A 27,317-nucleotide genomic window follows, 5' to 3' on the forward strand; every position below is an offset into this window, starting at 1 on the left:
TCATTTAAAGTTTAACTTTATGACCATAGAATTAAAATATACTGAAACAAGACAGTTCTTTAGAATGTTTGGATAATCTTCAAAACTTCAAAACGAAAAACCTCATTAACCTTTCCCTCCATTAAAAGCCCAGGTAGTCAAAAACTTAAAGTCGGCGTGAAACGGAAGTTAAGATTGTCATTTTTCCTTGTCGTGACGTATATCCGAGTGAAACGGCTTCTGAAATTAGAAAAAAAATGTTGGGCAGGGCTTGATTTGGTCCTTCGGGAATTGATTGGATCGGAGGTTGGGCGTTGCATACAAAATGGAGGCAGATTTGAATGCAAGTTTTCTAGAAGTGAAATAAATTAAGTGAAACAGTAAAAAAGAAATATAGGTTTAAATTTATGAAAATTTACAAATTTGATATATATAGTTTCAAAACCTGGTGGACTCTAAAACTGCAAACTCTGGGTGTAGTGTATATCTCCAAAAATGAGCTTTCAGTAAGATTTGCTTTGGGCACAGTACCACACTTTTTCACTAGATGACAACCAGACTCCATTACTGCCCATATAAGGGTGCCTCCATTTCCATAATGTGGTTTGAGTGATCTGAACCTGTATTTCCACAAGTTTCACACAATTTATGAAGTAGGCAACCTATTCAGAAGTAGTGTGGGAAGTTTGGCATATTTTGATATGAATTCAACCTATAATAAACACATAAAAAAAGAACACGTATATGCGTTATAGCTTGGTGCCACCTCACAAATGGCGAATCTATTATATTTTTTAAAAAAACATTTTCAGACCTTTAAAAAAAATTGAATGGATGTTATTTTTTCAACTCTTGGCATGAAAACAAAGAGGTTTCTATACCATTCTTTCATGATTTTCATGTTCATCCCTTTTTCAAAATAAAGGGCTGAACACGCCTTATGTAGTAGTATGAAAACAAAAAAAGTCGCCAAATATGAAAGCTACAGTTTGTAAGCTTTCAAATGATATTTAGTTTGTCAATAGTTTTGGTTTCATATAGGGTATTACTGTTTTAAATATGTAAATGCTATGGGCCCTCCGGCGACTTAATCCTAGTCTTCTGAACAAGAAGAATAAAAAATGATAGACATACTGTACATAGGACATATTTGGTTTACATGGAAACTCAAACACTAATGTGTGTATCATTGTTTTAAATGGGAATGGACTCTCAATTCACATGTCAAATGGAATATGAATGGTTTCTATGAAATCATATACTCTCAGAATGGAGATAAGCTGTCTTGCTAGGTATATTTACACAACATCTGAAAAAAATTTTTTTGAAAGAGCAGACACAACATACCAATTACGCTTGTCACCTGGTCACTCCCACGGCTGATGCTATCTGTAGATCCAGGTGTAGCCTATAGAAGTCAGTGAACTTGCCTGGCAGGTACATGTCAGCAGTCGAGCCACTGGTAATGGGGGATTTACATTGATCTAGTTTGTCTGTAGTCTTAAAGGGAGGCCTTCACTAATGTGCGTCTGTCCTTCAGGCTTCTAGGACCTGGAGTCTAGGAGAAAATCCAGGTAGGTACATTTTTGTATTGCTTTGTTCGGAAGCCTTCCATGCCATTGTAAAGGTACAAGCTGACTGGCCATTTGCATTCAACTCTTGGCATACTTTGACTTACAAATACTCGTAAATATAAGACAAAGATTCTAACAAAATTCCTTCCGATTTGATCTCTTATTACGACCAAAATCAGAAGTATTTAAGGCCGTCTAATTCGTTCCAATAGAGGATTTTTTATTAAATGAAATAGATTTTATTTTATCATGTATTAACTCATTATTTCATCTGACTCCATAAATGAAAAGGTTTTTCCAATAATAAATGTGCATCATTAAATCAATGAGAACGTTTGACTATTCCTTTTGAAAATAAAGTCAAAGTCTGTTAGACAAAATAAGTACAATTTGATCATCATAATCAAAAGGTTTTTACTTTTTAATTCAGCTAAGATTCTGTCTTGAGATTCACTAAAATAATATTTTGTAAGGTGTAGGCCTACTGTATGTTTATGTCAACAAAGAATGCAGTTCTTCAGGCTCTGTAAAACAATTCTGCAAAATTACAAAATGTTCTGTTGCATTGTTTAGGTACACCAACCCATTCATTTATGAAACTACTCCATAGAGACCATTCAGGATGACTGACATTATAGACGAGCAGCAAATATTAAGGATTCTTTCATGGAACGTAAACGGTTTCCACCGCAAACGAAATGAGGTTCTTCGTAATTTAAGCCTTCTAAATGCTGATGTAGTCTTCCTCCAAGAAACTCATGTGGGTCCAGACAGAATCTACTCAACTGGGAGCATCAAAATCCAACATTTGGAAAGTGATTACAACATGGCGGCATTTACCGTATTTAAAGGAAGTTCCCGAGGGGTGGCCGTACTGTTCAAAAAGAACCTCGGATGTGGTGGTTTCAATGTCAGTGGCGACGCAAAGGGAAGATTCATAATTGTCTCGTGTCAAATTTGGGGCCGTGATTTTGTATTTGTCAATGTGTATAACTCAACTGATGAAAAAATTCGATTTACGGAGTTCACACAAATTGCGACCCACATCCCGTCGTCGGCGTTCCTGGTGGTCGGCGGGGATTTCAACACAGTCATGGACGCCGAACTTGATAAAACGTCAAATTTACGAAACCGAAGTCACCGAAAGTCTTTCGATGCCCTCCAAAATTTTTTGGATACCTTAAACTTAGTGGATGTTTGGCGGTGTCTTTACCCGGAGGTAAAAAGCTTTACGTATTTTGATGGGAAAGGTCAGTCGAGACTAGACTACTACTTTTTGCAAAGTCACAATTTATCAAGCGTAACTGCTTGTAACATTCACGAGAGACCAATGTACTCGGACAAAGAAGAGTACATTTCTGATCACGCCCCATTGTCCATTCAAATTCAGATACGTGGACCAAAATGGCAGTTTGATTCTTGTCTTCTTGAAGATGAAGCATGTATGGAACAACTCTCAAGCACAATAGAGAAAATTTCACAAATAAATACCAGAAAGAAAGAATCCCTGTGGCCAGGAGTGAAGGTCAGGCTTGTATGTGAGGCAATAGTTTTGCAAAGACGCCTAAAAACGTCAAGATGTTCGCCTGAATATCCTCAAGAGGTTGACGTGGACCAAGGAGGTAGACGGCTTTTTTCCCTCTAATTTAAAAATGTTAAATTAATTAAAAAAGATTTTTAACATATATTTCTTTCTTTTTTTAGGGTGTCCAAGTACAGACTCATCACAGAATACTTCATCCGAGAGTCTTCTGAACTTCTTGAATCATTTACACCAAAATGAGAGATTTGATGACGTAAAATCCATCCTGATTACCGCTCTAGACGAACCAGTTTCGAGAAAAGAGATTCTGGTTGCTATACTGTCCCTGCCTCAGTCTGAAAGTCTAGCAGCAGATGGGCTTACGGTACATTTCTATAAGCATTATGCTTGTAAAATTACTGACCTCTTACAAGCATTTTTCAATCAAATCTTCAATCTAAAGCCAATTGAATCGCTCAGGCATGATAAATACGATCACACCTACAGCTATGATATTCAATATCACCATCATAGTCCAATGACAATGCGTAATGTGGATTATAAAATCCTGGCTTTGATTCTGGCAGCGAGGTTAAATGACGTTATTAAACACATTTTAAATCCAGGCCAAAGCAAACAACACAGTTGTGTTCAGCACTGCATCAGTGCTCAAATCCCAGCGCTAATTATTTCATTAAAATTAGATCCAGGTGCACTGAAGTGGCCGTATCTGTTTAATAGCTTAAAGTCCGTGAATCTACCTGACGGATTTCGATCCGTGTTGAAGCTGTTGTTGATGACGGATCACAGATCTCAAGGTCTGCGGGTGGGATGTCCACTGACTCCTTTACTAGTGAGCATCTGCCTTCTTCCTCTGATCTATTCCATTAACTGCGAGAACAGGAAATTGGGACCTAACGTCCAAGGAGAAACCCTAAAGTCAGTCGTTGACAGAGACACGGCTCTTGTGATTCTTTCTGATTGTAAAGAGGGGTTGGATAGTTTTAAAAAGATGCTCAACGATTTTATTGAGATGTCAGGCTTTGTCATAGATGAACAATACTCTGAAGTTTTCATAGCAGGTCCTTCAGGCTTCAGTTTAAGCAAAGACAAACTTATGTTTTTTAAGAGAACGGGCGATGGATTTTGTGGTGAAGAAATGGTTGTTGAACCGTCATAAAAATGGTGTGTGGGGGTGCGCGTGCTCGCTCGCTCTAGATTCAGGGAGAATTAAACTAATTGGCGCCATTACTACTCCATCAATAGTGGATCAGTCCCTCCCCTTCCGGTCGACCACCATGGGACCTTATTTCGTAAAAATGTTGTATGGTACTCAATGGCGCGGGACAACAAATATTTTGATCTCGTTTGAATTGTGCCCTGAATTACACATATGATGTTTGTCAATTTAAAAGATACATTTTAAAGTAAAGAAAGTTGCAGTTTGATGTAAAACCGTTGAGGTATAAGACTGTGAAAATACGTAATTACAAAGACTACAAACCCCAAAGGCACACATTTTCCCTAAAGCTAACTTTACTGAAGCTAACGTCTGTCATTGTTTCTATAGTCTTACGTTATAATCGTAACGTTACGCCGTCATGCCTGAGTGTTTTGTACCAGACTGCACACACAAGAGCAACGGATCTCGCTCATTGTTTCGCTTCCCGTGAGTTGTAGTTCACTGAGCGATTTTCACATAAAACTAAATTTTCTTCATACGAATATTTTGATATAAATTAAACAGCAACAATAAAAATGGGCTTAAGGTTAACCTCTAATTTTAATATTTCAGATGCAGCCACTGAGAGACAAACATTATTGGTGTCTCTTGGGACAAAACAATAACAGTGATGTATTTTAAGATGTATCAGTGCAAATTGACTTCAGTTAACACAGCTCAAACATGCATTTTAGTCTGGGACTAGGCTTAAGCCTTGTCTGTGAAACCGGGGACTATAGTATGCTTTAAAATTTAAGGATTATTATGGTCAACTAACATGCCTTGTTAGCTGAATGCTACCTTGGTTAAAGACTGTTCCTGTTTTTTAAATTATGTTTTGTTAGTCAAGCGAAATCATATCATGTTCATTGTGGTTTCACTATTCAAATGGTAACCGAGAGCCTAAATAATCTTAATGACTAATGTCATCTTTATGGCATTCAGATAGGAATGTAAAATTGAATTTAGTGAAATTAAATTATTATTTATGTTTGAAAATCATATGCACCCTCTAGATTTAAAATAAAAGACCTGTTTACACAATCATAGCCTATATTTTTTGTCTTTTGACTTTTGCTTTATCATAAACGATTATTAGGAACACCTGTTCAATTTCTCATTAATACAATTATCTAATCAACCAATCACATGGCAGTTGCTTCAATGCATTTAGGGATGTGGTCCTGGTCAAGACAATGTCCTGAACTCCAAACTGAATGTCAGGATGGGAAAGAAAGGTGATTTAAGCAATTTTGAGTGTGGCATGGTTGTTGGTGCCAGACGGGCCGATCTGAGTATTTCACAATCTGCTCAGTTACTGGGATTTTCACGCACAACCATTTCTAGGGTTTACAAAGAATGGTGTGAAAAGGGAAAACATCCAGTATGCGGCAGTGCTGTGGGCGAAAATGTCTTGTTGATGCTAGAGGTCAGAGGAGAATGGGCCGACTGATTCAAGCGGATAGAAGAGCAACTTTGACTGAAATAACCACTCGTTACAACCGAGGTATGCAGCAAAGCATTTGTGAAGCCACAACACGCACAACCTTGAGGCGGATGGGCTACAACAGCAGAAGACCCCACCGGGTACCACTCATCTCCTCTACAAATAGGAAAAAGAGGCTACAATTTGCAAGAGCTCACCAAAATTGGACAGTTGAAGACTGGGAAATGTTGCCTGCTCTGATGAGTCTCGATTTCTGTTGAGATATTCAGATGGTAAAGTCAGAATTTGGCGTAAACAGATTGAGAACATGGACCCATCATGCCTTGATCCTATAAAACTTAAACTTTGTTATTTATTTTTTAAATGACCGATCGTTTCGCTAGATAAGACACTTATTCATCGTCTTGAATTGTTTAAAGCCCTTTGAAGCTGCACTGAAACCGTTTGGCACCCACTGAAGTCCATTATATGGAGAAAATCCTGGAATGTTTTCATCAAAAACCTTAATTTCTTTTCGACTGAAGAAATAAAGACATGGACATCTTGGATGAAATGTGGGTGAGTAAATTATTAGCAAAAGTTTTTTTTTAATAGTGAACTACTCCTTTAACACCAACCCTTCTCCTACCAGCACCCAGCCAAGATCACTGCACATCCACCCTGTTTTTAGGTCAGATACTTGTTAATTGGCTTCTGGTATTTAAAGGTGCTTTAGTCTAGAATAAATCATTGTTGTGTTGTGTGAATGATAAACGAATTGATATAATACTCCTGCATCAAAGAGCCACCAAATGTAAATTAATACAAACGAATCAGAAGTCTTATAACTGAGTTAAATGACTCGAGTCAATGGGGTGAATCAAAATTCCCTCTGACTCGAATCTCAAGGCTGTTCTGTAGTTTGACAATCAAATTAATCATCTCAGTCAAGCCCAGATTTGTTGTGCAGAGACTTTTGGTCTCTCGATTCCCAATGCCTCACCTTTTTTGCCATTCTTTGTTCTTTATAAAGTTATATACATGAATATATCATTTTGTAAATAGTAGCCTATACGTATACAATTTTAAAGCTCTGCATTCATAGATTACAAATGAATTTAATTCACTCGTTGTATATAAAACTGCAAATTATAAATATTTATAAACATCCTAATTAAAAAAATTGTGTTAGGTGTTAAGATGTCTTTATTTATCCATCAAATGTGCAAATAATATAGCTGAAGAAAACATTTACACCATTCATTCAGCAAGTTGGTGCAAACATGTTGCTTGTTTGTTTTACATTTAATAAATTCTATGTATTTTACATGCTTAAAAAAGACCTCAAGAACAGGCTAAAATGGAATTGAGAAGGTATGTTGTATCCAGAAATCCAGATACAAAAAAATAAAACACAAAAACACGGTAAAAAAAATATTGTTGGTTTAACTTAAATTAAGTAACCTTTAAGTTCATTGAAATGGAAAAATTGAGTTAATACAATGTAGAAGATTGATTTAATCATCGGAAACTCAAAATATGATGTTATCTGAACCACATGAATTATTTAAGTTGATTTGCCGAAAGAAAATCTTGTGATTACAAATCATGAACATATTTTTTTTACAGTGTAGTCTCTCAGGTAAATAAAAATACAAAGAATTGAATCACACGTCAATCCTCAGGCAGGTGGTTTAATGTGATGCAACTGACTGTAAATGTGAATATGTGTGGTATTATGTCCCTGCAGCCAGCAGAGGACAGCACTAGCACATCTCAATCAATTACACTTGTGCAAAACCTCTGGAAGTGCCACACCATTGGCTAATACGTGGAATACAAACAGATGATGTACAAGTTCCTGGTCATATCCTGATCAGAATGATGTGGAAATTGGTTGGGTGTAGTTTGAGTTTTAATGTACAAGCTTATTACAGAACGTCTGGAGAGCAAATGAGCTTAATGCAATGACATGATCGTTTGACATATAAAGCAGGAAATGTTTGTCCTTTGATTTAGAATCTGAATGAAAGATGTATTTTCATGTCATTAATTTTCCATTCCAGTCCAACTCTTTATCTTTGTAAGAGTTGTTCAATTGGGATCAAAGTTCAATCCCAGTTAACCTACTTGCATAATCAGTGATAATAAATATTTTAAAGATCATGATGGCTATTTCACAAATAAATATTTTTAAAAGTTAACTAAACATTTAATTTGTTATTATATCCCAAAAATAAAGTAATTGGGGTAGTTATTGAGAGGAACAACACGTCATAAATGAACAAGGTTGTTAAGATTCATAAAAGACTAAATGTCCATTCAAGAACTAACATTAAAAGTGTCCCACCATTGTGCTCTATATGAAAGCACCAGGATTTTGCCGGTAATCTTTCAGGTTCCTGTATCTATATGCGAGCCAGACGCCCAGAATCTGAAACCGTAAATAAAATAACAAACTTAACAAAAATAAGAAACAAGCACCAAAATACATGGACTACGCAGTTAATAGCGTCATTCAATATTTCCAAGTCTCATCTTCCGTGTTTTCCAAACCAAAGGATGTCCAATGTTTGCTCACCTCTGTAAAACTGAAAAAAAGGCTGATTCCTCCAACAAAATGCAGAGCGTCGTCAGCATAGGCCTGGATTATTTCTGAACACGGTTTGCATTTTTGTTCATTGAAACAGGCCTGAAGTCAGAGAAAACAGAAATTGAGCATAAAATAATCTTTACAACCACAATAAAAACTGCATATTAGTTAAGCGCATATAAACAATATGATCTCATACTCAGCTGATCTTCACATCAGACCATATGTTATGTTCAAGCAGTTAAAGAGTCTGTCAGCTGTCATTGTAGAAGTATTGCCTACACTTAATTATGAGCTTACAACAAAAATGGAAGCTTTAATAGATTAACCTTACATCTTGATGTAATACAAACACTTTAAAGAGATACTCCAACACTCTAAAAAATGCTGGGTTGTTTTAACCCAATTTTGGGTAAAATATGGACGAACCCAGCCATTGGGTTACATTTTTAAATTACATTTTTAACCCAAATGGCTGGGTTTGTCCATATTTTACCCAAAATTGGGTTAAAACAACCCAGCATTTTTTAGAGTGAATTGTTTGGAAATAGGCTCATTTTACAACTCCACCAGAGTTAAAAAGTTGGGTTTTACTGTTTTCGGGTTTGGGGTTTTTCAGTTTCTGGTCCCATTGACTTCCATAGTAGGAAAAAAATATATACTATGGAAGTCAATGGGACCAGAAACTGTCTGTTTACTGATATTCTTCTAAATATAAAAATGGTAAAACTCAACCTTTTTAACTCGGAGGGAGTTGTAAAATGAGCCTATTACCAAAAAAAAAGAGTGGAGTATCCCTTTAAAACTACATATTTACCAAAGCTTTCTGTATAAACCGCATGACTTCACATTCACAGACTATTTGTTCAAGAAGTTTCTAGAAGCATGCTGTTTTTTTTCCCCCTGCATTAAGTTCAACTTGAAGACACTTCATAATACATTAAGTCTTGGATAAATCAGAATAATAGTTCTTACAGCATCACAAAATTCATTGTAGTTAACTTGCAGAAAGTTACAGCAATCCAATGATCTTTCCAAATCCTTCTGCATTGATTCAGACTTATTCCATCCTATCTCCAGGAGAAGGTTCTGCAGGAGGACAAAACGTTTATTTGAAACCAACTTGAGGAATGAGGAAACTAGTATCACCATGTCAAAGTATTAATTCAGTCTATAATTACCTGTTGTTCTTTACTAATAGCTAAGCAGGCACATGATACTGAAAACTGCAAGACGAAAACCAGAAAGAGAATGAGCATGTACTAAAGAACAGTTAAGGTTGTTTCTCCATCATTTATGGCACATTTAAAAAGCTGTTGACTAAAAAAAGAAACCATTACAAACTGGTAGGCCAGCAAAATTGGTAAATGTGAGTTTAGGGCCCAAAGTAAAACACAAACTGAGACTGATGTGTTGAACAGAGGCAAACCTCATTTAGACATAGGAGAATTTCTTTGAATCAGTATAATGGAAGGATACAAAGAACAAGAGGACTTGATGATGCTTCACAGCCCCACACAATCCCACAATAGCCACGACGAAGAGAAAAAACCCAACTGCGATGACAGCAGCCATCACGCTGAAACTAGACACTAGTCCAAACCATTTGCCCCATGCTGCAACACCGATCATTAGAAGACTGACCATCTGAAAACAGAAAATATATCCGAAATTGTTCAGAAAAGGCAGTGCAATACTAAATTATGAATATCAGGATGACAATTCAGATAAACATTCATTTTACAATTTACAGACACATTTAATGTACATGTATGTACAATGTGTCATAGTAAAGGATAAAAGGAAAATGTAAAATAGACTTTAAAATAAATACTAAAGTTATTGTTAATAAGAAGTCTTATAGGACTAACTACTGCTTGACTTACCACATAAATAAGGTTCAAAATACAAAGAGAAGTTTTTGAGCAAACAAAACCACCACAAGCCATGATGAAATATCTAGTGTACACCTGTCCCGCAAATGTGCTCCAACTTGAGGCAAGATGACTGTACTAGAGGTTGTCCAGGATGTGCTCAGGTAGACACGTTTCACGCCATTGGTCCGTTCTTTATCTTTATGCAAATTAGCAAAGTCCCACTTGCACTGTTAACCCAATGCGAAGTGCTTTAGTCCGACTCACTCGTTTTAAAGTATAATCCCACCCACGATATAGATATGTCTGCAAACTTGCAAAGAGACTGTTTTAATATTAAGACCCAGTTGTTCACTCAAGAACCAGTCGGTCCGACTTAATTCTGATTATTCGCTAAAAGCATTTGCCCTGGTGTTGTTGAGTCTAATTACCCATATATTTTTAAATATAGAAAATTATAGGCTTGCATTTTTCCAGTATGTTATTATATTTTTATGTTGCTTATCTCATATGAACAATTCATCATTTTCAGTCACTTTAAAGGGTCACACAGGTGGTGTGATTTTTTTTAAAAACATATCTTCAATTAATATAATTTTAATGTATGATACACCTAGTTCTAGTAAAATGCATATGTTTGAGACATAATTACCCTAATATCGCTCTCTTATTTTGAAAATTAAAATATAAAGTTCTAGGATCGAAACACCACCAATAAGATTGGGGGCGAATGTACACACATTGCTAAACATATACAAATTACAAATGGCATTTCATTACTACTCCCATACCAAGTAAAATCAGTAAAATGTTGTATTGTATATTTGTATATATGTTTTTTTTTTTTTAATTATCCTAAAAACACAACCGAAGACGACACTTATTACGCCCCCTGCTTCTTTGTTGCAGTTGGTTCAGTCCGTTTGCAGACAGCAACCCGTTAACCCGTCAGTGCCAGTCAATCTCCGAGAGTCCGAGTCAGTGGATCAATCACATTAGAACCGAGCTTTTATACCAGTCACAGTTAACTTTATATTTTGCTTATTAAGACCAAAGGCGTCATTTTGACTATAATAATGTCTGCACCAAAGAAAGGAGACCTGACCGACACAGAGAAAGAGCTACTTCTGGTTATTGCTGCAGGTAATGATAGCATGATGCTAACATGCTAACTGCAGATTAACACAATTACCTGTTCGAAAAATTATAATATCGTTTACAAAAATCTGCAAGCAATGGCTGCATACGTAATGCTTTCTCTCTGTGCTTTTAAATAAAAATGACTCTTTGATGTGTTACATTTTAAAAACGTTTATTATGTATTCAGTTAAACTAACGTTAAGATTAATATTCAAAGTAACGTTACAGTTTACGATCAAATACGTATCTGTACCAGTAAAATCACTTTTATTATTATTTTATTCGAATTATTTAAGCATCATTATTGTATAATTTAGACTTATGTTTTTCTCAATGGAAATATTATGATGATCATTGACCATCACGTTTACAGTGTGGCTCTTATCTATAATTGTTGATGTATTAATAGTGATTTATGTATAAATAATTCTCTATGTCGGTCACTGTCTGATCATCACTGTGGTTGACCATTTGTAGGTAATGTGCAAGAAGCCTCCAGACTGCTTGGATCCAAAGATGTCAGGGTAAACTGTCTGGATGAGGTATGAAGTGTTGTTATGCATTATATTCATTCTAATAACATTTAAAACATTTTTTTATTATCCTCTCTGTTAGTGGCAGTTCTTTGTCAGTACTTTAAACAGTACTTATGACAGTGTAGAGAGACTCTGTTTTGGACATCTGTCCAAATCAGATGTTACTGACACTTGAGGGCTTTCAAAGCAGCTGCCTGGAAATGGTTGTTTGGCCCGTCTTTTATTAGCCTCTGTGTCCCTCTGTTGAAAACAAACAAACGAAAAAGAAAAAAAGAAAGATTATTGAGCCAATTACTTGTTGGATGTATAGCGATTATTGCACTGACAGCTTATTGTTTTGAGTGTTTTTGGGAGTTCTCAGGGTTTCTCTCTACACACACACCATAATCAAATATATGTGAACATGCTCTATGTGGTTAATGCTTTTTCGATTTTTTTTTTTTCCTCATTTCTTCATCAGTATGGCATGACTCCTCTCATGCACGCTGCATATAAGGGCAAGGCAGACATGTGCAAACTGCTGCTACAGCACGGAGCTGACGTCAACTGCAACGAACATGAACACGGATACACCGCACTCATGTTTGCGGGACTCTCAGGTCTGAAATATATATCCTGAAGTATATTTTATGCCAGTAATACAGTATGACAAAACAGTATGTCATATCCATTGTATTGAACAGGAAAGACAGATATCACCTGGATGATGTTGGATGCTGGAGCCGAGACGGATGCAGTGAACTCAGTCGGCAGAACAGCAGCACAAATGGCTGCTTTTGTAGGTATGCCAAAAATACGGCATTATGGGGAACACAGTGTACTTTAATCTGTATGATTATACCAAAGTTGGTAAGATTTAAATGTTTTTGAAAGAAGTCTCTCAGCAAAGCTGCGTTTATTTGATAAAAAATACTGTAATATAGCAATATTGTAAAATATTACAATTTTAAATAATTTTAAAATGTACATCAGTCACATGATCCTTCAGAAATCATTCTAATATGATGACTTGCTGCTTAGGATACATTTATTATTATCAATGTTGAAATCATTTGTGCTGCCTTGTATCTCCTTATTGAAATTGAATATTTATTAAATGATTACTGGCCCCAAACGTTTTAATGGTATTTTGCCATATTCTGAGAGAATGTTCTTTTTTGTTTCCAAATGTGAAGATTAAATGAGATTACATGTTTTTCAGGGCAGCACGACTGTGTAACAGTTATCAATAACTTCTTCTCCCGTGCGAGGTTGGATTACTACACAAAACCACAGGGGCTGGAAAAGGAACCAAAACTCCCTTCTAAACTCGCTGGACCGCTACACAAAATTATCATGAGTACCAACCTCAACCCAGTGAAGGTAGTTTTGTGACATATAGTTCTGCTCCGCCTCAGGCGAGCCAAGTTTGAATCCCAGTTTATGGGCCTTTTCTCCCGTTCTCTCCTCTCCTGTTGTTTTTTTGTCTGTCTCTCTACTGTCCTATCAAAATAAAGGCAGAAAAGCTCAAAAAGCTACATTTTTAAGCTCGCATGCTAAACCTGATAATTATGATGGTGATTTGATCTTTTTTTTTTAATAATCAAACCAGTGACTATAGCCAAAACGTAATTGGTTCTGTTAAGACTATGTGTTGTTGTGTTTTGTTATGCTGCAGATAGTGATGGTGGTGAAAGAAAACCCTCTGCTGATGGATGTGGAAGCACTTGAGAAGTGTCGCAAGGTCAGTTGCATGTTAATGCATTATGCTCAGAGCTGAGATTCATTACAATAAACTTGATTGAATTGAAACCTGACCCAACTTCAGCACCATCTTAATAACTTTTCTCACTGCACTTAACCCCGGCTTATCATCGTTCTTCTAAACCCAGAGTAAAGGAACATTTCACACTTGAAATTTAGAAGCAGGTTTAGCACTGCTTTTATGGCAAGTTGTTTTAGCTTTTATTCATTTCCAGGATATGAATTCTTGATATCAGCAATTGAATTCTTGATATCAAAAATAAAGTTTTTTACTTGTAATAATTGTATTTCTGATATGTGAAATTGGAATTCTTGATATCAACAATTGGTTTTAAATTGCAGCCTATGGTGACATTTCACTAGTGAAAATACAATTGTTGATATCAATAATTCATATTCTGGAAATGAATAAAAGCTAAAACGGCTTGTCATACTGCTTTTCCCTCTGTGTTATGAAACCCTGTTCCAGAGCAGGGTTAGTGCCACTTTTGCAGTGTCAAACGTGTGCAGCATGAAATGATGCGACAACCAATTGCGTGCATAATATTCACGTTCATTGAACAGTCATGGAAACACTGCATTGTATATAAACAGTCGGAAAAGATAATGTTTAATTTTTACCTTAATAGTCTGAAAAGAAAAAAAATGCTAGAGCAGGTCGTGTGCTGCTTTCGTCCAATCAATGACACTGACACAGCAAATATGCAAATAAGCACGTTAACCCATGGTTTGGGAATGTACAGTGTGAAATGTCAGTGTAATACCCAGGATTAATTGTTAACAACGGGTTAAGTATGAGCTGTGTGAAACATGAAGCAAGATAACGCAGGATTCTGTTAAACCCAGGTTTTTATTTGACCCTGGGTTAACTTCTTCAAGTGTGTAAAGCCCTCTTGTGTCTTCCAGGTTCTGGAGCTGATCTGTGAGAAGTGCATCAAACAGCAGGATATGAATGAAGTGTTGGCCATGAAGATGCACTACCTCAGCTGTGTGATGCAGAAATGTGGCTCTTTCCTGAAAGATCGCCAGGACAAGCTTGATGGCCTCATCAAGAGGTAGAATATTAGATATACATTACTGTTCAAAGGTTTCTGTTAATTAAGAAAGAAATTATAACTTTTATTCAACAAGAATGCCTTAAAATAAACAAACGTGATGGTAAAATTCTTCAAATGTTCTTTAAAAATTCATTGACAATAAGAAATGTTTCTTAGACTTAGACTTAGAATTATCTTTATTAATCCTTAGGGATGACTTCCAAAAGGAAATTGAAATTGGAAATTCTTGAGCATCAAATCAGCATATTATAAGGATTTCTGAAAAATCATATGACACTGAAGACTGGAGTAATGTTACTGAAATTTCAGCTTTGCATCTCAAAAATATTACTTAAAAAAAAAAAACATTAAAAAAAAATTATCTTAACCACAAACTAAAATTAAAAGGCCCTCTTGTGATCTATAAAGCAACTCCGATATCTCTTCTCAGTCTTGTGAAAGGGCGAGACAGTGATGGCTTCCCGGTATTCCAGGAGAAGTTCCTCCGGGAGTGCATTAGGAAATTTCCATACTGTGATGCCACATTGCTGCAGCAGCTGGTCCGGAGTATCGCTCCTGTGGAAATTGTGAGTTATTTGCTCGTGTCGAATATAATTGGGATTGAAATAAAATGATGGAAATGTAGCCTCAGCTAGAAAGACTGAACCTTATTCCAGTTATGGAAGCCTCACCAGTGCTTTTCCGACAGGGAAGTGACCCCACCGCTCTGTCAGTGCTCACCCAGGCCATCACGGGGCAGGTGGGCTTCATGGACGCAGACTTCTGCACATCCTGTGGTGAGAAAGGGGCAGAGAAAAGATGCTCCATCTGCAAAATGGTAAATATCAGCTTTGATCTTATTATTGTTGCACTTTTTTGGTTTCCTGAGGGGCTTGCTTAAATCCGTGCATATGTTCAGGTGATCTACTGTGGCCCGGCCTGTCAGAAGCTGCACTGGTTCAGCCATAAGAAGGTCTGTAAGATGTTACAGGAGCAGAGAGAGAAACATGAAGCTGATTCAGCATCACGGCTACAGAAACAGGCCAAAGGTATGCAGATCAAATTTGTATTGCTTTACTGTGACACTTACAACAAGTACAATGGTATTAATATGTTTTTTTGGGTGTCCTCCCATGGTAATACCATATTCTTTAGGCATGCACCAATAATTTCCTGCTCTGCCATTATATCATCTATAGCATTTCAGCGAGAAGAAATTATATTTCAAACAAATTGTGAGCTTGCGTTCTGAATTTAATTTAATGAGATTAAAGAAATGCGAGTCATTATTTTTAGTGGTCATGCTGCAACCAAATCGTACAAGTCATTCGTTTTTACAAATTAAAGGGATAGTTCACTTTGAAATACATTTTTGGTATGTTTTATCTTACCTCAAGGACATCCAAGATGTAGGTGTCTTTGTTTCCACAGTAGTTTCAATTTTGATATTTTTAGGTCAAACCGTTCTTGTCTGTCAGTCATATAATGGAGGTCTATGGTCACCACCTCACAGAGCATGCACAGAGAAGTCCAAATTAAACATGATTTAATGTCTCATAAATGTAAGTACACAATGATGGCATAAGACACGAAACGAGCGGTTTGTGTGAGAAAACGAACAGTATTTATATCGTTTTTACCTCTTGTTACTACAGCCATAAAGCGCCCACACCCTCAGATCACTTGGACGTGGCTGTGGTTACAAGAGCTAAAAACTATATTAATACTGTTCGTTTTCTCACACAAACCGCTCGTTTCGTGTCTTAGGCCATCAGTGTATACTTACATTTACGAGTCATTAAATCATGTTTAATTTGGACTTCTCTGTGAATGCTCTTTGAGGTGGTGACCATAGACCTCCATTATATGACTGACAGACAAGAACGGTTTGACCTAAAAATATCAAAATTGAAACTACTGTGGAAGCAAAGACACCTACATCTTGGATGCCTTCGAGGTAAGATAAAACATACCAAAAATGTATTTCAAAGTGAACTATCCCTTTAAGCTGCACTGTTCACACGGTATGTGTTTGATTCACTAAAAAGAATCAAATTAAAGGAGTTATTTGTTTCAGAAAGCAAGCTACTCTGTTCACGCTGTATGTTTTTGATTTATTAAAAAAAAGGAATCATAAAATTCTTTGGCTGTGTCCGAAATCCCTGAAATAGGACACGATTTAAGGGGACAGTCATTTGTAGTGGAGTCAGAAAACATAGTGGATTTTATCGAGTGAACTCATTTAATCCCACAATGCACCACAATAACGAGTGTACATCGATATACACTCAGCGGCTAGAGAATGCCCATAATGCACTGTGAAGTTGCACGCCGGATGAATTCCCGCGTCTGACCAGAAGATGGCGCCCACAACTAAAGCAATTATCATCCATCTATACATTTTCCAAACAGCAACAGCTATCATGCAGGTATAAAACCTCTTTAATTGATAATTAAATTGTTTAATTAAGATTTGTACATAGTTATTCTTGACTACTGGATCTGCCAGTCTCCTATAGTTGTGAATGAGTGTATTAGGGGTGATTTTGAACACAGCCTTTGTTTCGTAAATCAAAGTTCACTGTTTATGCTCTGTTTTTAGGGGCCAAGCACCGAAGGTGCGGAGGCACCTATTGTATCTGTGCCGGTTCTTATTATTATTATTATTATTCTTCTTCCGACTGGGCGTCTATGGCAGCCCATAGACCGGTTTGCGGGAAAGTTGTTTTGGTTTGACATTCTGATAGAGGACAGTCCCAACTTTAAATACTCCAATTTTGGTGTCTCTAACTCATTCCCTCTAGCGCCACCAACTGTCCAAAGTTTCACTTTTATTATGCTAATAACTTTTGAACCGTAAGGCCTATCAACAAAATTCTTTTTTCCTCTTGTTCCTGAGCTCATGCCGATTCGATCGCACCCTATGACGTCATTTTCCGTCATAAAAAAACGGCCGCCATTTTGAATTTTCCAAAAAACCTACTTTTGCGAACTCGTCCTAGACGGTTTGTCCGATTTTCACCAAAATCGCACCGGATCATCTCCAGGCAGTGCTGACAAAAAGTTATGGAATTCATGATGATTCGAATAACCGTTTTCGATAAGCGCGCAAACTAATTTTACGTAGCGCTTGCGAAAACAGACGTGAGGCTGTATCTCCGCAACGCTTACTCGTTTTCAGACCAAACTTTGTACGTGTCATCACAAGCATGACCTGAGGCTACGTGCTGCGTTTCGGCGCAGCGCCACCTAGTGGTCCGGAGATATGAAAAATGGCTATTTTTGCTCGTAACTTCTGAACGGTTTGTCCAAAAATCATAAACTTCATCTCGTTAGATTCAGGGCATCATGCCGAGTCGACTGATATCCAATTTTCCCAGATCGGCCATTTTGGCTGTCGGCCATTTTGAATTATGTGCTAAAATGCTGTATTTTTTGAACGCATGAACGAATTGTTACGAAACTCGGTATGGGTCATCAGTACGATGCCCTGAAGAAGCCTGAGAAGTTTCGAAACAGTGCCACCTAGTGGTGAATTGTTTTTTTCAAACGCTTATAACTTTGGGTGTGGTACACTTATTTTCACGGGAGTCATCTTTTTGAGTTCCTGAATCGTTGCCGAGTCCAACGATACTAAACATGCTGGGTTTCGTGTTACGGTTGGTGTAGCGTAGCGATTTAGCGCGAAAAAAACACTTGGCGATATCTTCAAAACCGCTGTTCCGATCGAGACGAAACCACCGCCAGAAACACGGAATCATAGCTTGTTAACTATATGCAAATTCCCAAATGCGAAAATATTGATAGTAAGGGGTAGTAAAATTCAAACAAAGTCATGTGTCAGTCATTTTTTACGTGTTTTTTCATATAAATGTTTATAACTCGGAAGTGAATTGAGATATTTGCACCAAAATTGACACACATATGTATGGGGTCACTCTGAGGACACATAAAAAAAATTGTGGGACTGAGCCTCTTGGTGGCGCTATAATAGAACAAAACATGAAATTCCCATTGACTTCAATAGAGTTTTGTGAAATAAAATGCTATACTAAACAAATGCATTGGTGTAATATTACAAAACTCAGTGTGTGCCATAAGCAGCATGCCCTGAAGGTACTCAAAAGATTTTGAGACAGCGCCACCTGTTGGTCAAAAGTTATAATTAATTTCTGAGAACGCTAATAACTTTTGAATAAATTTGCCTATTGCAATGAAACTGATCTTAATAGATTCCTTCGGTTATGCCGAAAACATAGATATCAGGTTTTGCATAATAAGCCAAACTTCCTGTTCGCCATCTTTATTTCTTTGAAAAACCTTCTTTTTCGAACTCCTCCTAGACCGTTTGTCCGATTTTCAAGAAAATTGAATGGTATCATCTCCAGACCGTGTCGACTAAAAGTTATGAATTGCACGATGATAGACAAAACCGTTTTCGTATAACACAACATCAAAGTTTAGGCATGCTGCCAAAATTACTATTTAGGCTTTATCTCTGCAATGCCTTCGCATTTTGACACCAAACTTTGCATGTGTCATTGTCACCTCACTCTGACCACATCACATCTATTTCGTAACTGCGCCACCTATTGTTCGAAAGTGATAACCCATTAAATCATCTTATAAGTTAATGTTTATGTGATTTTCTTAGCCATTTGCCCAAAGTTCTCTCAAAATGCCCTTAATTGCTCCTTGCTGCAGTTGGTCTGCCACTCCTTGCCATTTTGGCATATGTTGCCGCTTCTTGCGCTTGGCCCCGGTAATGGCTGCTTGCAGCTATATTTTTTTATTACTTTTCAAAAAATATTTTCACTGATATAAACCATATCAGATCAAACGCTAATGTGGAAACCAGGAGAAATATTGTGCCGTGAATGAAGGAGTTATAGAAGGCTTTCCAGTTTCTTTTTTGCCGTTGTTGAAATAATATAGAGATAATGTCATTAAAATAGCTTAGTGATCTGAAGTCATCAGTGTGAATCAAGCTCTTTTTTTCTCGCGCACAGCTGAGGAGGATCAGGCATTGGAGGAGACGACCGGCACTTTGGAGGAGCTCTCCATAAGTCAGAGTGAGACCATCAGCACTTTAGATAACCAAACCGAGGACATCAACTCTGTGACTGTCTCTGTTACTGCAGACTGAATTACAACGACTCTCCATTTCAACCCAGCACCCATCATTATCATCATTGAAGATCCGTCTAAGACAAAAGAGAGCACATCCGTAACATCAGCCAGAGGTTTCTTTAAGGTTCTTGTACTGGATGCTCTTCTGAAGCACATGATGTAGGGCAAAAAACACCAAAATGCACAGAATGAAAGGTCTACTAGTGACTTTTTTTTTTTAAATAGCCTTTTTACATTTATGTTGGGAAAATATATGTATTTATGTATGTGTTTGCTTTAGGAAACTTAGGAAAGATTGTAATATATTGTTGCCTATGCCTTAAATTTCTTAGTCTTTTGTTATGGAAAAGGATACAATGAATAGTTGGCAACAGCTTGTGTGAGCCTTCATAAAACTGTAGAATTCATTTAAATGGAGTTATAAGTTATTTTTGGAGACATCTGATATTGAAATGCCATAATGTTTCACAAAGCAAATAAATCTATTTTCCATCTTTAAGTGATAAACTATTAGCTCACATGTTTTCTGATGAACACATGTCAAATATCAGATGTCACCTGCTACATCTGTTTAAGAAACACAACTTAAACGCACACAATGTTTATTGAGATTGAAATGACACCGTGAGAGCTGTTTTTCATTGATTTAAACCACTTGGGCTTGTCAAATATTTTTGTCATGCGAACAAGAGTGGCGGCAGGGGTCTGGAGATCATCTAAGTTTGACAGTCAGTATGTCAGACGCAGGTTTGCTCGAGTCGTAGATGGTTTCGCTGAGATGTGTTTATACCGGTTCGTAATGGAGAGCTGTGTGATGGACTTGTCCACTGAGGGATTTTCTAGACCTGAACGGTTGCTAAAGAACACATACTAAGTCATCAACTGTGATACATTTGCTGTAGTTGAAACATTAAAAATATGAAATACTCCATCACTGCAACCTCTTCCTTGAGACGTGCTGACCTGTTACTATAAAACAAACAATCCTTTAAATGCATTTTAGAAATCTTAAAATACTGGAATTTATTAGTTCTTTGTTAGATGAGAGCTTTACTTTACCTACTGGCTTTGTGTGTTTGTCTAATGTTAGAAATGGATGACTAAATATTGTCAGAAATGAAAAAAAAGCTCTACCAGTGTCTAAATACTTAACAGTGTGATTTGCTTACAACAGCCATATAACCATTTTACATCATTTTCAGATATGTTTTGGTTATGATTTTAGAAGTTTATGATTATGTTCATAGGATGTATCGGCGATATTCAGGATCTTGTATGAAGGCGTTCAGATTATCAGATATAAAGCTGAACGAATCTTTTAACGAGCCAACTCGTTCATTTCGTTCGTTGAATGAACTATAGAAGAATGAACCAAATGACACGAAAAATTATTTGTTAATTTTGATAAACGTGTTTGAACAGGAGAGTCACGAACGCGTATCACAGAACAGAGCATGGCGACCATTTGAGCTTATAAAACTTTGCTGTTGTTGTTGTTGTTTTAAATGAGCGATCATTGCGCTTGATAAGACTCTTATTCATAGTCTGGAATCGTTTAAAGCCCTTTGAACAGGTTGCAGTTTGCACTGAAAGTGTCTTTTGGACCTTGAACCGTTTGGTCACAGCACATGAACGCGCACGCTGACAGCCATGGGAAATTTTAAGCACAATTTAGTTGTCTGGTGACGTTTTCAAACCCTTGGTTGCTGTTCTTGTCTTTGCTTGTCCATGAGGTGGCAGGACTTTCCTTTTTAAATTTTGGAATTTCCTTTAAAATCCCCACCACGCGAGGCACAAGTTTATGGCAGGTCTATTTGCGTTTGCATGTTGGCTATTAAAATAATAGGCTATGCAAATTAAGATAGGGGCATGTCTTTTATTAATTTACTTATTTGTTAATTAGCCAACTTGGTGATCATTGAGCATTTTTATTATTAATATGAAATAGATCGATATCGTTATCTTTAGGCTAAAGACCATGCCGTGATCGTAATAGTTTTAAATCATTAAATAAATGGAAGATATTTTCGGTCAATTTTAAATAAATCAATTCAATAAAAATTAAAACTAAAACCAGATTAACCGTTTCATTACAGAAAAAATGTATACAAAATTGAAAAAAATTTATTTCACAGTTTTCATTTTCAACGTCAACCTGTATGCAAATTGTACATGTTAATGAGTGACCTTCCATAGAAATAGTGTAACAGTGCCTGTAACAGTTAGCCGTATTCAGTATTCAACAAGTATTGTTTATCGATCAATCAGTCAAACTATTAATCAGTCAATCAAACGCAGGGAAAGTCGTTTTCACATCATTTTCAATAAACAGATTGAATCAACTTGCCAAACAGATTATTGTTGATTAATTGCTGTTTAAATGAGGAAACAATGTTTTCTCAGTCACTTTTCGTTGGATTTCACAGTAACTATTTTGTGGGCAACTTGCTTGCAAAAATCATGCACAGAGTTTGCTTATATAAAATGTTGAGTGTTTAAGAGCACAAACATCTAAATGAATTATGGGCTCTCGGGGAGTCCAGTAACCATTCATTTGACTCCAGATGTTGGAGCACCTCACAGGGTTGAGTGTTTGGCTGGGTGTGGTTTAGAGGAGAGACGCTTGTTTTATCATCCCGCTCACCTGAGCCTTTGCCAAAGCTGGAGGCGGGAGCGTGTATATATAGCCTACACTGACTGTATATATAACCCAAGACATGATAGTGAGTGAGAATCACTCAGATTCCAGGAGCATCTCTCCACTGGCTGCGGGTTATTTCACATCACCATGTATATAAACGCACCCGAATCGTGCAATTTCATGTTTTTATTTTGCTTCTTCATAAGGAGTGGTCTGACTTTGAAGAATGATGCTACGGAGATTTTCTACTCTCATGTGGTCAGTCCCGTTGAGGATACTCAGAGCAACGCGTCTCTGAATCGCGCGCGCACCGGTGGAAGAGGCTTCGCAGCGCACGAGAGAGGTGAGCGCACGCGCCTCGACACACATCACTTGTTTTTATTGGTGGTTATTTATAACCGCAGCTTTTCTTTTTAAGAAATGTTGTTTAAATAGATTGTTCAAATGCTCCATTTAGAATGAACTTTTACAATAAACCAGTTCTCTATGGAAAGTGACAATTATGGTTGATTTCGATAAATGGTTTTGAATCTATTGTAACCTAAAAACATTAATTATTGTTTTACGTCATCAATCTAATAGCCTACATTAACTTTAGACCACCATCAAAACTATTTTTATGGGTTAAAGTAGTTCTAGCTCCTCAAATACATCAGGTTACCCTATACTATCCCATTGAATTTTTGTCCCAATTAATTTAAAGTCAGTTAAACTAAATTTAAATGAATTTTAAATAAATGTTTCTACCCTAAACCTAAAAATAGGCTACACAAATATTTAGGCTAATATGTTTTGCACATAGACTAATTTTCTTTTCTGATATTCCCTGAATTTTTACTTTGTCTCTGATCATCTGAACTAAATACTCTCATATTTATTTGCTCATGCATAGTCCTAAAAGTAAACCGACTTCTTCAGAAGTTTATAACTAAAAGTACATTTTTGTATAGACATATACTTTATAGGATACCTTGCGATTTTCCACCGTTATCTCAGAAAAAAAAAGATATTTTCGTTAGCTCATGCTGACCCAGTGAGGCATGTTGTCACACAATATAGGGTAAGTTGTCACAGTGAAACCCACCATTAAACAGCCTATTACAACATGTGTTATAGACAACATTAGGGTTAAATATGGATTATTATATAGTACACAGAGATAAAACAATGTGCTGAGCGAATCCTGTCAGGCTGGGAGAGTTGAGGTGCAGCTCAGTTTTTCAGTTAGTCTCCAGGGGGAACCCTGTTTATTTTGAACGAAGTTAGGAGGAAGAAAATGTCCATCCGATCCCCATTCATCATGTCCTGTCACAGAGAGAAGGGGGTACATTGTAACTGTGGTGTGTTGCTGCTATGTGAATGGATTTTGGCTTGGGTTACGCTGACAGGAGGCACTGCTCTGAGGCAGAACAATGCTGATAGTATAGCCAGCGCCACCGGCGAAATCTGACAATAAGAGGCTCAGAGTCGTCATTCATCTGTACATTAAGACATTTCCGCTCAGTTCAGAAATGGGTTGAAATAAAGCAAACAAAGCATATCATCCATACAACTGTTGTTTATGTCTGCTCACAAACCGTGAAGGAACACTTTAGAACAACACCAATCCTGAAGTCTTTCTTCATTGTTCTTTAAAGATTTAAGGAGTATCATTAGTGATGCACCGATGTGAAAATTTGTGGCCGATACCGATAACCGATATTAACATTGCTGTTATGGCCGATACCGATATTTACCGATGTCGATATCTCTGTATAGAAAACACATAGCGAGGATTAGGCCTGCACGATATTGGTAAAAAATGACATTGTGATATTTTATTTTTCTGTGATATATATTGTGATATAAAAACAATTTCACCAGATTACTTGAATTGCTCTATTTGGAAAGAATGAATCATTCTAGAATGACTGGGGTAGTTTTGTCATGGAGTAAATCCTCAGAAACTAATATTAATAGAATGTTAACAAAATTTGTTAACATTCTATTAATCTATTAACCTTACACTTTACAATAAGGTTTCAATTATTAAAGTGCACATTTAATGTACACTTTAATAAATGGAACCTTATTGTAAAGTGTTTCCGATTTATGTCTCTTGAGCTCAGTGTTGGACAGATCAGTTGTTTTAACCATTCATTAAAGTGAATCGGTTCAAATGAGTCATTAGTTCGCGAATTAGATGTGTCATTAACGGAACCACGGCACACGTTGTGTGATTATCCAGGCAGTTTAGAACATCGCACGAGATTTGTCTCGACCTATTTTTACAGTCTATTATGGAAGCTTGTTTCCGCCACTGAATAAAAAAATAAAATAAATAATTGCGACTTTTTATCTCACAATTCTGACTTTTTTTCTCACAATTGCAAGATAAAAAGTCCGAATTGCGTGATATAAAGTCGCAATTGCGAGTTATAAAGTCAGAATTGCGAGATATAAAGTCAGAATTGCGAGATATAAAGTCAGAATTGCGTGATATAAAGTCGCAATTGCGAGATAAAAAGTCAGAATTGCGAGATATAAAGTCGCAATTGCGAGTTAGGCTATAAAGTCATAATTGCGAGACATAAAGTCAGAATTGCGTGATATAAAGTCGCAAAGCGAGTTATAAAGTCAGAATTGCGTGATATAAAGTCGCAATTGCGAGTTATAAAGTCAGAATTGCATGATATAAAGTCAGAATTGTGAGATTTAAACTATTCTGATGGGGGAAAAAAATTGGCCTAATAAGTCGCAATTGCGAGTTTATATCTCACAATTCTGAGAAAAGATGTCAGAATTTCGACATATAAACTCGCAATTATGTGTTATAAAGTCAGAATTGCGCGATGTAAACTCGCAATTGTGAGAAAAAAAGTCACACTTCTGTCTTTTTTTCTCAGAATTGCGACTTTATATCACACAATTCTGACTTTATGTCTCGCAATTCTGACTTTATATCTCGCAATTCTGACTTTATAACTCGCAATTGCGACTTTATGTCACGCAATTCTGAGAAATAAAGTCAGAATTGTGAGATATAAACTCGCAATTGTGAGAAAAAAAGTCAGAATTGTGAGAAAAAAAGTCAGAATTGTAAGATAAAAAGTCACAATTCTTTATTATATTTTTTATTCAATGGCGGAAACAAGCTTCCATAGTCTATGGTCTCGACAGTCGACACAGAAAACATTTCATCAACACGATAGATTTTTTTTTTTGGTTTATTGAAAGTATGGTTTCACAATTCACAACCAGTAGTTCAGAAGAAAAAAACTTCGTGTATTCTCAAAGATATTCAGTCAACTCAATTCATAAACATGCGCGAGGGAGAGAGAGAGAGAGATGAGAGAGAGAGCAAGACATTTTGAAGACGGCGCGCGTGACCGGTGCTTTCACTCTCGTTCCCTCAGTTAAACGAGTGAAAGACATTTTGAAGACGGCGCGCGGGACCGGTGCTTTCACTCTCGTTCCCTCAGTTAAACAAGCGCAGCAGTCACTCATCTACATCACTTACCGGTCAAATATGGCTTTGGCGGGACAAAAATACGCATTAGGAAGGCTGGCAGAAAACAGCTCACCAGTTCCAGTCTTCGTGCGCTTGATGTTTAAACGCTCTTGCGCTTTTAATACACGTGCAAAATACCGCCTCCACGCACGTCAAATACACAGGGAATGATCATCGGCCTGTTCACTTCGGCCCTGTTTTGACATCGGAACGATACCGATGTGTAAAAAATTGACCAAATCGGCCGATGTTATATCGGCGGCCGATATATCGTGCACCACTAAGTATCATGAAATCATCAGTTTTTATGCCATATTGCAGTTTTAAAAATGATTTATATAAAAATAATGGTACCTTCCTAATCTTTAATCAAAATAACTTCCCCTGCCTATTGCAATGACATCTCTGTTTACTGGAGCGAGGGCGGGACAACCTGTCACTCACATGAGATCAACTAATAGCAAACCAGCACCATCCAATCAGTTCCCGGTGGACAAAATGAAGTCCCGCCCTACATTTTTTCTTGTTTGAGAAGCTGTTTCACTTGGATATGTCACATAAGGGAAGAAAAGACTTGCGTTTCATGCTGACTTTTTGTTCTTTTTTTTTCACTCTTTAATACAGAACGAGTCCCGGTCGGCTGCAGAGAGCTGCGATCCACCAAGTACATCTCAGACGGCCAGTGCACCAGCATTAACCCTGTTAAAGAACTGGTGTGCACGGGACAGTGTCTTCCTGCTCAGATGCTGCCCAACTGGATCGGTGGATACAGTAGGAAGTTCTGGAACCGCCGAAACAGTCAGGAGTGGCGCTGCGTGAACGACAAGACCCGGACCCAACGGATTCAGCTGCAGTGCCAGGATGGCAGCAGCAGGACCTACAAGATCACAGTGGTGACCTCCTGCAAATGCAAAAGATACACGCGGCAGCACAACGAATCAGGAGTCAAGACTGAGGGATATGTTCATACCCAGTTAAAAAAACACAAAAAAAGGGGGGGCACTGGGACTGAAAGCTAAACGAGTCTCTGCTCGGACTGAGCTACTAGATTTTCCCATTTACGTAAACGAACTCAGTATGAACAAGAGAGCGTGACGTCAGCTCAAAAGAGCACTGAACTTTCTGTGTGCTGCCTTTGTGAGCAAGTGCAGGGCTCTGAGTTCACTGTGAAACTGTGCAGTCTTTGGAAGCAGGAGAAAAGGGACTAAATCTCATCAATTTAATCACAATTAACATCCCATGTGACCCTGTGTCGAAAGAGATGGACAATGACAAATGCATATTGCATTACAAAAATTAGAAACATGTCTGTGATTCCAATAGTTTTTGTCATCACTGACTGATGTGTGGTAATCATTAGCTGTATAGTACTTTATGGCCTGGTTTCACAGACAGAGTTTAGATTAAGCC

At 37.2% G+C, this 27,317-nt stretch overlaps 4 protein-coding genes across 4 annotated transcripts; 3 read left to right on the forward strand and 1 right to left on the reverse strand.

The window, feature by feature from the left end:
• The first annotated feature begins 871 nt into the window (after positions 1-871).
• On the forward strand, positions 872-6,875 carry LOC120477561 (LINE-1 retrotransposable element ORF2 protein). Its single transcript, XM_039669205.2, has 3 exons — positions 872-1,553; positions 2,127-3,175; positions 3,258-6,875. Exons 2-3 carry the CDS (start codon positions 2,176-2,178, stop codon positions 4,253-4,255), a joined length of 1,998 nt encoding a protein of 665 aa, XP_039525139.2. The 5' UTR covers positions 872-1,553; positions 2,127-2,175; the 3' UTR covers positions 4,256-6,875.
• Positions 6,876-6,902: 27 nt separating this feature from the next.
• tspan13a (tetraspanin 13a) lies at positions 6,903-10,360 on the reverse strand. Its single transcript, XM_039669196.2, has 6 exons — positions 10,203-10,360; positions 9,796-9,963; positions 9,498-9,578; positions 9,292-9,405; positions 8,305-8,415; positions 6,903-8,157 (listed from the first exon to the last, which is right to left on the reverse strand). The coding sequence occupies exons 1-6, from the start codon at positions 10,263-10,265 to the stop codon at positions 8,083-8,085; spliced, it is 612 nt and encodes a 203-aa protein (XP_039525130.2). The 5' UTR covers positions 10,266-10,360; the 3' UTR covers positions 6,903-8,082.
• Positions 10,361-11,066: 706 nt separating this feature from the next.
• On the forward strand, positions 11,067-19,934 carry ankmy2a (ankyrin repeat and MYND domain containing 2a). The gene is made up of 11 exons (XM_039669816.2): positions 11,067-11,333; positions 11,808-11,872; positions 12,327-12,465; positions 12,550-12,648; positions 13,068-13,228; positions 13,524-13,589; positions 14,516-14,664; positions 15,098-15,233; positions 15,356-15,484; positions 15,566-15,695; positions 19,656-19,934. The coding sequence occupies exons 1-11, from the start codon at positions 11,267-11,269 to the stop codon at positions 19,790-19,792; spliced, it is 1,278 nt and encodes a 425-aa protein (XP_039525750.2). The 5' UTR covers positions 11,067-11,266; the 3' UTR covers positions 19,793-19,934.
• Positions 19,935-22,437: 2,503 nt separating this feature from the next.
• Positions 22,438-27,076, forward strand: sostdc1a (sclerostin domain containing 1a). Its single transcript, XM_039669817.2, has 2 exons — positions 22,438-22,760; positions 26,532-27,076. The coding sequence occupies exons 1-2, from the start codon at positions 22,565-22,567 to the stop codon at positions 26,924-26,926; spliced, it is 591 nt and encodes a 196-aa protein (XP_039525751.2). The 5' UTR covers positions 22,438-22,564; the 3' UTR covers positions 26,927-27,076.
• Positions 27,077-27,317: the final 241 nt, after the last annotated feature.

Source organism: Pimephales promelas, chromosome 16, assembly GCF_988280905.1.
Source record: "Pimephales promelas chromosome 16, fPimPro1.hap1.1, whole genome shotgun sequence".
In the NCBI taxonomy this organism is placed as follows: Eukaryota; Metazoa; Chordata; class Actinopteri; order Cypriniformes; family Leuciscidae; genus Pimephales; species Pimephales promelas.

Excerpts from the sequence above, each read along its gene's own strand:
- tspan13a (XM_039669196.2), bottom strand. The coding sequence starts at position 10,265 with ATGGCTTGTGGTGGTTTTGTTTGCTCAAAAACTTCTCTTTGTATTTTG. Across the intron at positions 9,964-10,202 it reads TTTTGAACCTTATTTATGTG|ATGGTCAGTCTTCTAATGAT; the intron begins GTAAGTCAAGCA and ends TTCTGTTTTCAG. Across the intron at positions 9,579-9,795 it reads ATCAAGTCCTCTTGTTCTTT|TACATGCTCATTCTCTTTCT; the intron begins GTATCCTTCCAT and ends ACTGTTCTTTAG.
- sostdc1a (XM_039669817.2), top strand. The coding sequence starts at position 22,565 with ATGTATATAAACGCACCCGAATCGTGCAATTTCATGTTTTTATTTTGC. Across the intron at positions 22,761-26,531 it reads CTTCGCAGCGCACGAGAGAG|AACGAGTCCCGGTCGGCTGC; the intron begins GTGAGCGCACGC and ends TCTTTAATACAG.
- LOC120477561 (XM_039669205.2), top strand. The coding sequence starts at position 2,176 with ATGACTGACATTATAGACGAGCAGCAAATATTAAGGATTCTTTCATGG. Across the intron at positions 3,176-3,257 it reads GGTTGACGTGGACCAAGGAG|GGTGTCCAAGTACAGACTCA; the intron begins GTAGACGGCTTT and ends TTCTTTTTTTAG.
- ankmy2a (XM_039669816.2), top strand. The coding sequence starts at position 11,267 with ATGTCTGCACCAAAGAAAGGAGACCTGACCGACACAGAGAAAGAGCTA. Across the intron at positions 11,334-11,807 it reads ACTTCTGGTTATTGCTGCAG|GTAATGTGCAAGAAGCCTCC; the intron begins GTAATGATAGCA and ends GACCATTTGTAG. Across the intron at positions 15,234-15,355 it reads GTATCGCTCCTGTGGAAATT|GGAAGTGACCCCACCGCTCT; the intron begins GTGAGTTATTTG and ends CTTTTCCGACAG.